The 16469-nt window shown below is 36.1% G+C and overlaps 1 protein-coding gene across 1 annotated transcript; it reads right to left on the reverse strand.

Moving 5' to 3' along the window:
• Positions 1 to 2444: 2444 nt before the first annotated feature.
• Positions 2445 to 5801, reverse strand: LOC139824161 (UPAR/Ly6 domain-containing protein crok). Its single transcript, XM_071796655.1, has 3 exons — positions 5646 to 5801; positions 4833 to 5018; positions 2445 to 3931 (listed from the first exon to the last, which is right to left on the reverse strand). Exons 1-3 carry the CDS (start codon positions 5701 to 5703, stop codon positions 3714 to 3716), a joined length of 462 nt encoding a protein of 153 aa, XP_071652756.1. The 5' UTR covers positions 5704 to 5801; the 3' UTR covers positions 2445 to 3713.
• Between the last annotated feature and the right edge of the window lie 10668 nt (positions 5802 to 16469).

Below are 16469 nucleotides of genomic sequence, written 5' to 3' on the forward strand. Positions count from 1 at the left end.
TATGAAAATAAGAAGTGTCGTTAGAGAGGCTAAGGTTGCGCACTTTCCACCCTTGCGGCAACTAATTAAGCACGTCTTGATGTAATAACCAGAAACTGTCGAGCCACCCATGCCGTAGAAAATAAAGCGTCCGATCATGAAAATCACTAATATACCGTACTTGTCTACAAATTTTGTAATTTTAGCGGTTACAAACCTTTGCGTCTCTAATGACACATATGTATAGAAGTTCAAATTCTCTTGAGAGAACAGGATATATATATTTTATATTTTGTAAAATCTCGTTCTGCCATGAAATTAGAATATATAATTTGCAAATTATTATCTATATACAAGGAATTCTTTTACATTTAAAGGATTTTTTCGATATAAAATACTTCAGACATTAAACCAGCGTAAAAAATCTTTAAACCGAATCCATTTTATATCAGCAGTTACATTTCTAAAGTTTTATTCGTAAAAAAATCTCATTTGTCTTAATTCTAAAAAATTTTTGTCTCAAGTATTAACATCGGTATTCAAACACGTTCTATGCGTTGGTTGCGAGACACCCGATACAATCTAAGTCGATCTCAGAAGGCAAGCATCGTTCTTTGGTGTAAACCTTCATGGAAACCTTCCGGTGTTGTGTTGGGACGGGAAAGGGATCGGTGCGTAATAAGACCTTTCCCAAGTATTATCAACCAGCAACGCTGTTGCTGCTTTAACGCTCCGGCGACGACGATCTTAATTATCGCACGGCACCCCGAGTAACGAGGGTTGGCACGTGGTGACGTAATGTACGAGAAGGGCCTAAATAGCCGAGACTATTGTTGTACATACAACGCGTACGTCGGATCTGTTGAGGCATTAATAGTCTCGCGTGACGTAATTAACTCGGGGTCGACGAATTTCCGGCATTACGTGGTGACGTACGTTCAAAAGGGTGTCCTCAAGCTCATGTTTGGTACCAGAAGTGGGGTATCCACATTGAGCCTGAGGGCTCAGTCGGGCGCAACTCTTCCTTACAAAAGTTCGGCCCGAGGACCGTTTATTTACGCACAATGTGCGTAATTTAACGCGCGTGTCGGTGATGTGTGATGGATAAGATGTAGGTATAATGTACGGCTTATCCCCGATGCGCTTTGTTCCTTGGATATTACGAAAGGAAATCCCTTATATAGATATTATAAGTATCAATCATATTTTTGAACGAGACAATGTTTAATCTTCATGCTGTTATATTAAACGTTTCCAACAAACGTTTCTTTTAACAGTGAACGTCATAGAGGTAATAAGGAAGAATTAAATATGATTTACAAATAATAGTTTATGCAAATTGAAAAAAACCTAACAATACATTTTACTTTATATCTTTTAGATTTATTAATTTCATAGAAATAGATTAATTTTTATTATTCTAAATAAAAAAATATAATCTTTACATATTATATAGTTAATCAATTATTGTATTTCTTTATGAATTTTTGAATATTCCCGGATTTTTAAAGAAAAATATTCTTCAAAAGTCATTAATTATACGGCTATGAATCGAGTAAAATAAAAGTGTGTAAAAATATAAGCATTAGATAAGCATGCATCATAAATCTAGATAAGAAAGGATGGTTTTAATCAGTTGTGGCGTTAAACGCGGCTGAAATAGCGTAAGTTGCACTTAAGCAGGCGTAAATAGTTTAGCAAATGAGAATTTCGCGCAGATGCGATCAGCACCGCCGCGGAAAACATTAATCTCCCGGCTCGCGAGGCGTGTTTTCTTCTCGGGGCCGCCACAAAAAAGTCAGTCAAGTCGAGAGACAAAAGTAGGTTTCATTTTCGCCGTGTTTTTCCACCCCGTTAATGTTACCGCGTGCGACGTGGGCGAGCACATCTAATGGCTTCTCAAAGATTCACGACCGCACAAAAAGCTGCGAAAAAAAACTGAGAGGGGAAAAAACGAAATAAAGCAGCTCTATAAGCAACGCGTTCGGTTGCAAAAATGCGTGTCTGAGTTTTCTTATTAACTAAAAGTACGTTTTGAATACTGAGACTCGGATATTCTTCTTGTCACTGATTTCGGTTCTTATCTAATAAAAGTTTCATTGTAGATTATGTATCCTTAATATGTAGATTCATTTACGTGTTTCTTTTTTCTATATTACTTTATTTATAGTATTTATACATAATAAAGTATACAATTAAATTAAACAGTAAATCTGTTCTTTTTTTAATTATGCAATACATGCATATACATAGAAAAATATAAAATGCTTTAAAAATTTAAAAATTGCGATAAATAAGTCGCGGGATTTAAAGCGACGATGTGTAAAGCGACTAAGCAACATGTGAAAAAATGATATGAGAATATTTATTTATTTAACAGAAATTAATTAAACTGCACAATTAAATTGAAAATTATAACATACAATTTCAATTCCAATCGAAATTGTAGATTCTCCAAAGTTCAAGTTGTTTAAGAGTTAGTTTTTTTGTAATACTGATGTATTGTGTAAAATACATGTAACTTACACTTAACTCATCGTTGCTCTAAATCCGTATTTCATCTAATTGACACGCTAGTCTAAATAGATTATCGAAAGCGATTGAACACTATCTCTATATATAAAAAGGCACTTTTAATAAAATTTATTTTAATAAAATTAATTTTAATAGACTTTAAAAGACTTTTAAATTTCTCGAGAATAAATATATGCCATCTCGCCGAAACAGTTAGATACTTAAAGCAACAGGTTTGTCTCACTATTGTTCTGAATATTATAAACTTACTTCACACTTATCTCGAAAAGTAACAAACAGATCTATCGTCTTAAAATTTAATCAGCTTCTGTGATTAGTCCTTTTTAAAATTACATTTAGTAAATTAGTCGTTTTATAGCTTAATTAGAGTTTCATTGAATAATATATAACGTTTCTTAGACACGTTAAATGGACGGATAGATATAGAAATGCATATATCTTAGACTATTTACATAAAGGAGAATTCCGGATATGCTTTTTAGATTAGCATGCGGTATATGGACGGATATATAATTTAACGTATTTACAAACTGGCTCATTAAAGTGGAACCAGAGTATACTCTTTGGCAACTTCGGAGTTGATTTTTTTCTAACGATAGTTTAACGATCATTATAAGAATTACATATTAAACACTAAAAATTCTAGCAACGTTCTTTAAAAATAGTATAAACAAGATTTCTCGCTTTTGAATTATTTTAATGAATTTTGAATATAAATTGAGCATAGAGACATGAATAATGTTGATGGTGGTTTCACGGGAAGTCACAGTTTTGCTGAAGTATATAAAAATGAGGTCAAATACAGATCTGAAAATAATTACGTTGAACTATCTCAAAATAATTATGTAGACTTTCAAGATAATGCTGCAAAAAGTTTTGACCTTTTAGCTTGTCTAATATAATTATTTAGACGGTCCAACGTGATTATTTTCAGATCTGTATCTGGCCTAAATTTTAAATACCCTAGCAAAATCATTCTGTCCGTATTCTAATCAAAATTTTGCTAAGAAGAAAACCAACTCTGAAATTTCTCGAAAAAAAAAAAACATTTGTGCCATTCTTTGCTCGCTCACGTTAGCTAAAATCTAAACTTCTCTCATTTCCTACAACAAAACCTCCAACATCTATTCTTTCTAGTCGCCAATATTTATCTCATCGTTTTCGTCTCTCGAAAACTCGAGAACTCTGAAAAATTTGTTTCATTTGAAACAAGATAGCGTAACGATGACGCCGCACGTCGTGAGGAGCAGCGTGGTAAGGGATATCAGACTGGATGCCGCGTTGCAGGCGTCCTCGGAGCAGTAGCATTCCTGCCAGTAAACGCCGTTCTCGTGTACGCCCCAGTTACAGACCCCCGTGACCCCGGTACTGGCGACAGAAGCGCATCGGCGGATCACCTGTCGCCACCTGCCATCCCCTTGAACATATCACCGATTAATTAATTAATTACGCACTCCACGCGCAATATACGCAACACGGCATTCGATGCTGCACATATGCGCATATAACGTATGTCAGCTAATGCATTCGATCGGTCATGTTTTCTCATAAAGCGCGTTTATTTCATAATTTCATTGTGGAAGATTAAATTAAAAGCTGTATTTTTCTAACACGAGATTTCTCTCTATTCGAAAATAAATGTGTGGGTATTAGATCTAATTTTTTGGCTTGTTATTCGAGATAAGATAATCATCTTCGTCTCTGTATTTGCGCTTTTATTTATTGTATATTGAGTAAATATGACACACGTAAAATTTAATACAAAAGAATTCTCTTATATATCTACAAAAGAACTTCTCTTATATATTGTAGTTCTTACTTTATAAAAAATTATTTTCATAACTCCAAATATTTTTAATTCTTTATAATTCTGTAAGTTTCTTTAATTGACACATATTTTAAAGAACTTGATTTATTTAATATAATTTAAATTTTTAAACACATAACTTACAATCACATCAATAAAATAAATTGCGTCCTTTTCTTTAATGAAAGAAACTTTTAAATTAATTAATTAATTAAAAATCAAAATGCATCGACAATAATAAATACAATAAATTGAGAAAAGTAATTGAGGCCATTGATGGAATAAGGCTGTGCCTTTTTCTGTAAATCGACTGAATTTTAGATATATAATGTCTGAGTCGATTTTCGATTGAGAGACGAGACACGTAAGTCTATGTGCCCTTTTTCCATCAATGACCTCAATTCCAATTATATTTCATTTGTTATAGAAACTAAAAACGAGTCACAATACTAAAATATATCTTTCTTTTTGACTAAACAATACTAAATATTATTTTAATAGGTATACTTACAGATGAAACCACGCGGGCTTTGCTCAGTGTATTTAACACAAAATGTGCCAGGCATGTGTGACTCCTCGCTGTTACATTCGATAGGCACATTCCTCTCTTTGTCGAATTTCGTGTAGGCTCCACAAAGGTCCTCCTTGTCCGGATCAGTGTCGGAGCTGCATTGGTAACAGCGTATCGCTTTAGTACCTGCGCATTCCAAAACAACGTAACAGCGTTAACCGTATGTTCGAGTTAACCTGAAGTATCTAATTAAAGTAATTAATTAAAGCAGAACCGTTGATTAATTTGAAGAATTACCAGTCCGCAGTAAACTAATCATATGTGGAGTATTATGATTGGAGTAATCGATGGAAAAACCTCGATTCCTAACCTAGAAATTATTAATACAGAGAAAATATTTCTATATTACGTTTTTAATCTCTTCTCTACAGTTTTGCAGAGAAACGCTGAATTTTCTTTGTTGTCATTCCGTTTCTACTTTTAACTATATCTGTGATAAATTATATTCCTCAGGAAATGTAAATATTTTTATACTCATGTCCCCCATTGTGCGTATATTATTTATCACATTATTATATTCTCTAAAAAGATATTCGAATGATATGCGAATATCCTCGAATAAGTCTACAGATGATTAAAATAAATAAAGGATCATATGGAGTCGTTGAAAAATTTTCACGCCCATCAGTAAACAACCAAGAATGGGTCATAGGTTTGTTTCCAAAATGGCGATCGCAGGTGGCATTTGCCGAATTGCTTTAAGCACGTTTCTCCTTCGATTTATCCTCGGGATCTTCGTTTGGGAAGTCTCACCTGTCGTGGCAAAGAACAACAGCACGCACAACACAATCGTGATATCCTTGCGCATCATCGTTACGTCGCTCTCTCGGTTTTTCTTTTCGGAGCAATTGACGCGAGCAATTGACGCGCGTGTTCCACCGCACTACGCACCTGACGTCATTCATTGGGCGTAACTGCTATGAGATAAGTCGACGATCTCCCTCTCTCGACCTACGATCCCCTCCCTTAGGCTTCCTGCCAACAACGGATCGTGATGCGCAAAGACCCCGAGTCTATATAATGATTCGCAGTGCCCTTTCGGAGTAATCTTCAAAGTTTCAGATTTTAATAGAAGTTTAATTCCGATTAATACGGATTTATAACTTTCAATTATTCTCGGTTGATCTTACATAAATTATAATTTGGTCTTTGAATTGAATCAATCCCGGTAAAATACCTATAGGTACAGCCTTGGCCAAAATTGTTAGACACTCTTATAATGCTGTACAGAATCTAATACCAGGAAAGACTTCTATTGTTTAAAAATTGTCTACTAAAGCGTTTATTATTATGAACGTATTTATGCGTTTATATTTTTATTTCTTTCAAAAATGGTATTTTAAAGAAACTTAATTTGAATAGGGTGCTTAATATCCAATAATTTTGACCAAGGCTGTGTATAACCGACTATAATGAAGGGAGAATGAATTGTCTTCTGGCTCTTATTAAAGAAAGAAATAATGTGGTAAGAAAGAAATATTTTATGGAAGATCGCAACTAACGAAGCTCGTTAAGCAGTGAGCCAGGAATGTCGCCATTCGCTAGGCTAAAGTTTTCGAATTAAGATAAGAGCGCCGAGAGCTTCGCGGCTTCTTCGGATGGAGGCCGGGGAATCATTGCTCGCATTCTCTCCCCGATCCTTCCCTTCCTGACAAGAACACAGATGAAACGACAATAAGAGCGGACAAAAGGTGCACGATATCATTGTAGATCGCTGCAAAATCGCTGAACAAAAGTCGCTGTCTCCAGAGAGAATGCTCTAGAGCGTCTTATCTGCCTCGCAACAATCTCAGGACGTTTCAATTTGTTCGCGTTTAACTCGCGAGGTGTCACGCTAATAACGACTAGAGCCCCTCTAATAAGAATCGCGACACGGAGGTGCAACTTTTGATCGATTCGCATTTTCGGCAAAAAAGAAGAAAGAGAAAGAGATTTAAGAGAGAAAAAGAAAGTGATATGAATGTATATCCTTCTCTCTCGCAACATTTTGACAAAACTGGCCTTATGGCCAGTCTCTTATTATAGGGTTTCTAGTAACGACGTAGATGAGTGCAAATCCGAAGGTAATATCTAATAAAAGAGAGACCGATGGACATGAGGGATATAGGGAAAAAAGATTTATATTTTCGAGCCATTCTGAAAGAATTTTAAATAAAAATATATTAAAAGTATAATTAAAAGAATTTTAAATAAAAATTTTTTGAAGAACACTGCTACGCGCGAAAGGTACATTTTTCGGTATGAAATAATATATTCGAAATTTCGGAAACAGCACTCTTCCCTTTTATGTAAAATTATCCTGAAAGGACGAAGTATGTAAATAATTTTTTTAACTACGAATGTGAATCCATAGAGTATGCGCTATTTTTTCACGTGTAACGTTGAATTTTTAAAAGTAGATATCCATGTAGCGTTGGAAATGAATGTACATATAAATAAAGTCTCTGTAATAAATTGTAATATATGTATTCTTGGTCACAAACATTTCAATATTTATAATGAATAATGATAAATAAATAAATAATAATATAGATACATAATACATATAGTATTCACAAATTTTATTTTTTATTGTAAATTTTAATAAACATTGGAGCAAAAAATTATCAATAAAGTATTCAGGAAATATTAACGTGTTTACACATTTCAAATATTTAATTTCCGTACCTTTACATTCTACTCCTCTATATTAGTAAAAATTTATGGAATGGTTTATACTTTTGACAATACTAGAATAATTCGCGATAAATTGATTTCTTTTTGCTTCCAATCACGATTACTTATCGCCCTTCGAAACGTATTTTCTGTAAGTCCCCCGGTATCTTTAATCGCGCAGGAAGCTCCACAGATCATTTCTTCTCAATCTCACTACCAATCTGCACCACCCCTATTCCGAAAAGATGCGTTCCGAGCCGCTGATCGGAATTCTCCCGTGATTGGAAGTAAACTCGATCTCATCGCAACCTTGACACCTTCTTTGGCCCGTCCCCCCATCTCGCCGCGTGAAACAGATAGCCTCGGTAAATTATTCAAAACGTACCCTCTATGATCTATGGAGGCGCCCCTAAGCCTGGCACTGGCAATCTATCCTCCCTGCTCCCCTCTTTCTTCTCCCTCCCATCCCACCGACTGGCCTGTCCGTTCGTACCGCAAAACTCACCTCTTCCTCATCCCGCCCCCCCATCCCTTCTCTCTCTCTCTCTCCCTCCCTCTCTCTCTCTCTCTCTCTCTCTCATCTCTTCTTCCTCCTTCTGGATCTTGCCGATTCTCCATCCCCTCATCACCCCGTTCTCTTGGTTTCCTCGCCGTCCGTCCTCACCCCGACTCGCTCGCCGCTTCTTCTCACAACAGCGCACACCATCCCCGGGGTATTCCGACTTTTCTGACAGCCGCCACCGCATTTATCCCATCCAACGTCTCCGGACGACGAGCTTACAAAGACGGCCCGGAATTCAATAAGTCCGATAACGTGCGAAGTCTTTCGCGATTGTACATAATAAGCTAGCCGTTCCCGATAATCGCCAACGCGAACACATTTGGACCGTTACTTGTCAGATCGATTGATCAATCTATAGTCGTCTAGAAATGCACGGATTTCTAACAATAAGTTCTAAATGAGGGAAAGGTTCACACAACACTCAAGCAAGTTAGTAAATTTAAGTTAGTATAAATAATATTTTGAAATTATTAATGTTATTATTATAATAATATTAATAAATAATACTAATGTTGTTACGCTAGTATTATTAAATTTTTGTGTTAATAAAACTGTCATTGTTATATTATAAAATTATCACAAAATGCTAATATTACTATATCATATTTTGGAGAGCATGTTCATTGTATATTATCATTTTATCGTAAAATTTGACATGTGCTATTAATTTCAAACTCTGAATAATTTTATGAAATGATAATTATATCAAAGAAGGAAATATAGATAGTCGCTACATTAGCACAGATATAATATTAATATCAAATTAATTGGCGTTGTAATGTATGAATTGGATGTGTTATCCACATTCAGAATGCGTAACGAAGAGTTAGCGCGCGCTCTTCACCGACAAAGACAGCGAAAACGCTTTTGCAAAATGACTACATCGTGTATGCGCAGCGAAGGGAAAATTGGTGAGGCAAAGGCGGAGCTCGATAACACACCGCGTCGTATATTCGCATTTCGGATGGGCTCCTTCGGAGCGTGCCTTCCCTCGTAAAACGAAAAAAAACGTGTCTCGCGCGTGCTGCGTTAAATTCTTTTTCCGCGGCAAATTGCCGCACCGGCTGCCACTGCACTCGCCCTCGAAGCCGTCCCGCAGTCAAGTATTTTCGCGGATAATATTGTATCGAGCAGCGCACACCGCGCGCGCGATGCACGCGTCAGATGCTGACAAGTATCGGCTTTACATCGTATCTCTGCCGCCCGATTTTTACACGAATGCAATTTGATCATTGTGTTTTCACTTGTGTTTCACAATGCAAGATAAATAGATAACAAATTAGGATTTATTTATCAAACAAATAAATCCTAATTAGCACAAGTTATTTATTAAATAATGAAATAATAAGAAATTAGATGATAAGGCACGATAACGAGAAACGTATATAAAAAATATTATTTTCTTAAAACAAAAAGTAGAATATAATGCCGAGGATATGCACTTGTGTTTATAACATGTCATGCTTTTATATTAAATTAAATTTGTCACATGCCCAAATGAAGTAACTTTAGACACCGCGGATTAATTATCCCCGCAACTTGATTCGCCGTTACGACTTCGCCACCCGCCTGTGCAGCAGCATTCGCTGTGACGTTTGCGTTTACGCGAGGAACACATCGATCCGAGTTGTCGCGTTCCGCCAAATACGATGCCATTGGAAAACGATAAGAGGAGCTCCCGCATGCACTCCCGCCCGCGCCGCTCGCCCGGGAAGCTGCAAATCGATGGGGTGCGTATTTTATTTAAATTCGCGCGCGACAGAGAAAGACAATGAGAGCGCGCGAGGGAGGAAGAGAAAGACGGGACGCGACGCAAATTTGCAATTTCAAAATATTTCAGTGAAAAAGGGAGCGCTCGGTGGGAGGAGGAGATGAATTGGAGGGATAGGGGGCTGGAGGGATTTAAATTCCCTCGCGTCGTCCTCTCGTTCTCGGCGCAATTGTTATTTTAATTCGACTTTTTGTCATTAGCCCGCCCGCGCTGCTAATTCGGCCGAACTCGCCGTGCTTCCATAATGCTTCCTTATCGCCGCTCTCTTTTCTCTCTTCCGGGCACTTCTCTCTCCCTTTCTCTCTTTCTCTCTCGCTTAGTCACAGTCTCATTAAAACGATGTCAGATTGGCGACAGAAGTGCTCAGACGGACTGGAGTGCACACAACTCCTGCCGGTTCAAGAGCAAAAAAATTACTTTGTGCCTCACCCAGACGAATGACAGTCCTTCTTGTCCGCTCGCTTCAACGGAAAATGTGCATTTTCTCGATTTGGCGAATTAATTCGCGACACAAAGCGGCTTTTCAGCGTTGCTATTAGGCGTCTTACGCAAACAAAAGCTACGGCGTACGGAGTACTCGTAAGTATATACTATTAGTACCATTTTTAGTATAAGTGTAAATTAAGGAAGTTACTTAATTGGCAGCATAACAACTTTTTAAATTATTTTAATATTTTAAGATAATTCAAAGTATTAGGTACACTATTTTAATAGCAATAATAACGGTAATAAATAATTAATATGTCAATTTGTTTATGTCTAAAATTATTCACTTCTGAAATTGTTAACAATCTCCTACAAGTGTTTTCTGTGTCTAGAATTGTTATACTAATAAATCACATAAACTATCCCAATTTTCTACGAGCTAGTAGTGTTTCATCGAACCTGCTATAAATAAACATCAAATCGCCTAAGCATCAGTTTTGCCCTTTTAAAAGTTTCAATGTATACGCGACCGTGGACAAAAGGTGACGCGACAGTCTTTTTACCAACGAGTTTTACGAACGCATACGGAAAACCCACGAGATCACGATTTTTCCACGTTCCGAAACTCATCAAAGGGAGACAGGCGTTGCGTTCCTTTTGCCGTGTAACGGCTATTCAGATGCAGAAAGGGGGATGAAAGTTGCAAGCGTGTAAAGCCGCGCGAATGCGATGGTCCATGTATCTGTGCTATCGGCACCTAGGTCTCGAGCTGAACCCGTGGTGTGGACAGACGAGAAAGTGATAGCCGGGGAAATGAAGAAAAATAACGCATCCGGTCGACGAGACGCGGACAACGACGCCGGCTCGTCGCGACGAGGCGGCGGCGGCGACGGTTGCGTTCCTACAAAAGCAATAACGACGTGGCCCGTGGGCGCGTTGAATATTTCATAGGGTAGCCACTATGGAGAGAAAACCGCGAATGTTCGACCCATTCCTCTATCTAAGCGCACCCCGTCGCCGTTCACCTGTAAGCTCGTGGCAGACGCGTGGTGCAAAAGGACACGGGTCCTTTTGCTGCGGCCGAGAGTCTGCGTCTGCGAAGATTGAAAAAATACATATATATATACTCACGTCTAACATTTTAATAAACTTTTACAGTGATACATTACAGTTATAATCTGTAATAAGAAGAAATATATCGTGGATATGAAATGTACCATTGTACAAATAAAATGTTTTTTTACAATAATTTTTTTACAGTAATTCTAAAAAGGATGCTTATATTTATTAGCATCAAAAGTTACATCGATTGAGAAAGGTTAAAATCAATAATCAAAACGTCATGACGATTATAATTAATAAAAATGGCCAGTCAGGTCGAATAAAAAATCTTTATTGTTATATTAATTATTTACTGGTGAAGTAAAAGTCTCTGATTTGATTTAAAATGTTTTTATTTGTGAAAACGTTGTTACTGCCATCTCGTTAATAATAATTAAAAAATTTGTTAGATGAGATATGGCCATAAGATTATTCTAGATGTGCCGATTTATTGGGAAGCAGTGATTTTTGTGAAGCTAGTAAATGTGTGGTGATTTTTAGAGGAAGTCCTGCTTTATATAGTCTTCCCCACGCAACATTTAACTTCAAGAAGGTTTTTTAAGGTCCCTAGAATGTTTCGAAGCGTTTCTCCACGTGGTGCATACTGCACAGTGAAAATCTCATCGTGATGTTCGCTTCCAAGCTCTTGTTTTATTAATAAAAGTGCTGATTTTAGTGGGCAATATTAGAGTTGTTATTAAGATAATTTATTTAAAACTTCTGTTGCAAGTAAAGGATTGTTAATACAACACGGAAGAGCATCGAGTAAAACGAAGGTTGAAGAATTTGTCGTGAATCATAGCCAATGTGAGTAGTCGTGCATGTTATGATAAAATAGTGATGTAAATAGATCGTAAATAAATCGTTGTGAAATATTTCTCATATGTTCTGTGTGTGCCTTTCAACAAATGTATCGCGGATCGGCCGGTGGTGATCCTAAAATTTCTTCTCAGATCAAAAAGAAAACTTTTGAGATACATAAATGTTGTGCCGTAAAGAATTTCTGCTGGACATATCTTCAAAACTTCTTTATAATATCTAATCGTGGAACGGCGGGTGGGTGAGCGATTATTGCCTCGGTAAATACTTGTATTTTTAACAATAATTCCACGTCATTCCATTGGAAGATAAAGCTGAGATCTATGTGTTCTCGCACGAATGCACGTGATGTACAGTTATGCTTTTTTCATTGTTAAAAGATGATTATTAATATTTATTTTCACGATCTTCATTTTCTGAAATAAATTAAATTCATTTCAGAAGGCCCTGTTTCTAATTAAAATTACGAGTGATTCTGATTTATCTGAAAATATGCGTTTTCCAAAATTCGGTTTTAACATAATTTTTTTTTATTAAGCGGTCTGATAGATCATGGCATACTTTCTTTGTAAACTTTTTGAATTTTTGCAATACCTTCAAAATTGAAGAAAATATAGTACACGAAAATGTGCTGTGACGTCATACCTTATATAAAAAATGACGTCATACCTTTTGAAGTTGCCGTCACCAAAGAGCAAGCTATAACTTTCTCAAAGGACCCCGCAACGGTCATGGGGGGTTTTGGCTCCCAGTCAAATTTGACAATAATGTAAGATAATGTAGTTCATAACATGCTGATAAAAAGTGTCCATAGGCACCAAGCCCAAAAATGGACAGTTTCCGAGATATAAGGCATTAAAGAGTGGAAAAATGAGGGTTTCAGGTTTCAGTTAATGGCAGTTTGCAACATTGCAAATTATAATTATAATTATAATTATAACTGTAATTCACAAGTCGGTTTAGTAGTATTATATTGTACTTTTCATACATTGCAAAAATTAACATTAAATAAGTAAATAATTCTTGCTTGATATATATGTTGCATACATGTCATTCGATGCAATGACATTATATTACGTATGGTTTGATCATTGACTTGACTATGTGAACACGCATATACTGTGCATAAGTACAATTCATCCAGCAATCAAGTAAATGTTTTAGTGAAAGCATGGCATTCAGCCTGTTGCAAACTGCCATTAGCTGAAACCTGAAACCCTCATTTTTCCACTCTTTAATGCCTTATATCTCGGAAACTGTCCATTATTGGGCTTGGTGCCTATGGACACTTTTTATCAGCATGATATGAACTACATTATCCTACATTATTGTTAAATTTGACTGGGAGCCAAAACCCCCATGACCGTTGCTGGGTCCTTTAGATTTTTTTTTTAATTCAAAAAGTACTAAAAATCGGCTTAGATTCTCTACATTATGGATACCGCTTAATAAAAAAAAATGTTAAAACCGAATTAATACAATTGTAATAAATGTAATTAACTCTATCAAGTTCTATCAAGAATTATTATTTCGATGATTTCTATAAATTCAAGAAACTCATCTTTTAGTCATATTTATTGTAAAAATTTGTTTTCTTATTCAAACAATTTGCTTTAATCTAAACTTGTTACAAAAAATTTTATAAATAATAATAGTTATTTAATTTATCGAGTATTATTCGCAACTAACATTGCGTGCACGCTATTAATTTTTTGCAAGGAAAAGTTGGCTCCTCGGATATCTTTCGCTATAAATCTAGATATCTAGGATGTTTTGCTACAAGCGATCGATCTTTTCTTGCCTCACTATCTTCTACAGATGATTTTAGACCAATACCTCGCACACAGTAATCCACATAACTTCAAACAAAGCTAGCGCTAGGCCATGCAAGATAGCACGCGCTGCAACTTGCAACTGCAGCGTGCAGCGATCGAGATATCTTCTGTGTGTGTGCCACGGGCTTTATTCCGTCTCTCGTACCGAGCCACGTGTATACCGGTAAAACGAGGATAGCACACGTACGAAGCGAAGCTTATAGAGAGAACGGAGGCGAGCGAAAACGCCCGCTCGTAACGGAACCGAAGTGGTTGTCGGGGAATTTGCAATTCCCATCGGGCATTCGGCCGCCGTTCTCTCCGAATTTTGGAAAATTTCATCCCGGAACCCCCGGCGGGCTGGTTAAATCGCGCTACTTACATCGATCGATCGCGCAACGAAGCAGCTAACCCCCCCTCCCCCCTTGGCGTTCAAGACACGCTTCATTGTGATTTGGATCTAAACGATCCGCGAGATCACATTATATAGTTTAGTATCGTGAATTTATACGGGATAAAGTTGCAGTGATATTGAGTCTTAAACAAAGCGCGTATATAATGACATATATTATATAAATATTAAATAAATAAAACGATACACACACACACACATATATATATATATATATACTATGGTTAAAAAGTTTGGAGGTACTACTTTTTTAAGAAAAACAAAACAGTGCTGCTTCCAAAGAAAAATGTCATAAAACTTTACTGTCTGTTTTAACTAATCAACACAGAATTATTTGTTTCTATAATAATCATTTTCCAAGGAAGTATTTCATTCAAAGAATTTTACCGAGTAAACATGTTATGCCATTGTTTACCATCTATTATGAAGAAAGAGCAGGTTTTCATGGTTTGAGTTGAAAATATAATAAATATGAAAATAACAATTGTCAGAAAAAATCTTTAATTATATTAGAAAAAAACCATGTACTAATATTAATAAGTAGAAAAAATAAAATAAAATTATCGACAATTTAACGTTAATCAAATAAGATTTATACATGCAGAGATAAAGATCGCTATTCTGCGATTATTTTCACAAAATCCTTAGATGAATATTCTTTTCCACACATTTTCGTCTCATTCTTTCTTTTCTATCTATCTAGAATATTATTTAGCCACATTCTGTTGAAGCAAGACTTTCGGCTAGTTCCAGAACGTGCTCTTTTATTCGGAAACGGTTACGTTTTTTTAATCTACCGCATCGGACCTTCGAAAGTACAATACAATCCTCGTGATGCACTAAAATGAATTCCCTGAAAAGAGAAAGAGAGAGAGAGAGAGAGAAAGAGAGAGAGAGAGAGAGAGAAAAATAAAAAGAAGAAAAGAATTCAAGCTCCTGTGGATAATGTTTTTGTTCGTCAGTTAAAACGTGAACAAAAGCGACGGTAATGTTCAGCATTCCCAATGGGGTTTTAGTCGCAATAAAGCATTGGGTTTGGTAATATTCTAAATTTTAAGAAACGAGTTCCAAAAGTATGGGAGCAGTTTCCATTTTCTCCGAGCAACTTTTTCTAAGCTTCGTTATCGGCAATTTTCGCACGATTTTGATTTCATCTTTCGCGTTTTGCTTGTGGGGAACATCGTAGCCTGCAGTGGCCGATAAAGCGATGAGTGGCGAAGCTATAGGTAATTGATGTATCGTCCTGACTCCGCGCGACCGTTCGACCCCCTTGTATTTCTGACGTCAGGCCAAACCACGACCATTAGTTACTTGGCGCTTTAGACACCTAGGCTCCCCATGATTCCTCCGACTTGTCGGTAGTAAGGTCAGGTGGCCGTGAGATTTTGGTGAACTTATGGTTGATTGCCGTAAATTGCAGCACAGCTAACCAATATTGAGTGAATGCTCTTCTTCTGTGTATATAAGTTTATAGTTCAAGTCAGAATTTAGAAATTTAGTGACCAGGTAAGTATAGAATAGATTGACTTGAGTTTAACAATCAAGAACTTGCGCTTACTTTCATCTGGCTTTGATCTCATCAGGAAACAGATGTAACTTTTCGAAACAAATATTTTCACACTAATTACTGCGTATTCCAAATAAAATCCTTCCTTAATTATGAAATTATAATTCAGAATTACAGATTTTTTAAATTAAACTTAAAAATATAATTATCTTTTAATTACCTATTAATAAGGAGTTAGCAATAAAACGATATATATTTTATATTTCACAAATCAATGAATTAAATTTTAGATATTATCAAAATTGATAGAAAGAAATTAAAGACTATTTATTTATTTCATATAAACAATATATTTGTAAAGAAAAATCAATCTTGTTTACAAATTTATATTGAAATTCACCTAATAATGTCTAGTAAGGTGAAGATACATATAGTGATAGTATCTATATATTGACAAATAAAGTGTTATTACACTTTCATCTATTTATCTATACAATTGGCACGGTGAAA

This window comes from Temnothorax longispinosus, chromosome 1 (genome assembly GCF_030848805.1).
Source record: "Temnothorax longispinosus isolate EJ_2023e chromosome 1, Tlon_JGU_v1, whole genome shotgun sequence".
In the NCBI taxonomy this organism is placed as follows: Eukaryota; Metazoa; Arthropoda; class Insecta; order Hymenoptera; family Formicidae; genus Temnothorax; species Temnothorax longispinosus.

Coding starts and splice junctions, on each gene's coding strand:
- LOC139824161 (XM_071796655.1), bottom strand. CDS start 5,703: ATGATGCGCAAGGATATCACGATTGTGTTGTGCGTGCTGTTGTTCTTT. Junction 5,019..5,645: donor GTTGTTCTTTGCCACGACAG/GTGAGACTTCCC, acceptor TGGAATGCGCAG/GTACTAAAGCGATACGCTGT. Junction 3,932..4,832: donor AAGCCCGCGTGGTTTCATCT/GTAAGTATACCT, acceptor GATATGTTCAAG/GGGATGGCAGGTGGCGACAG.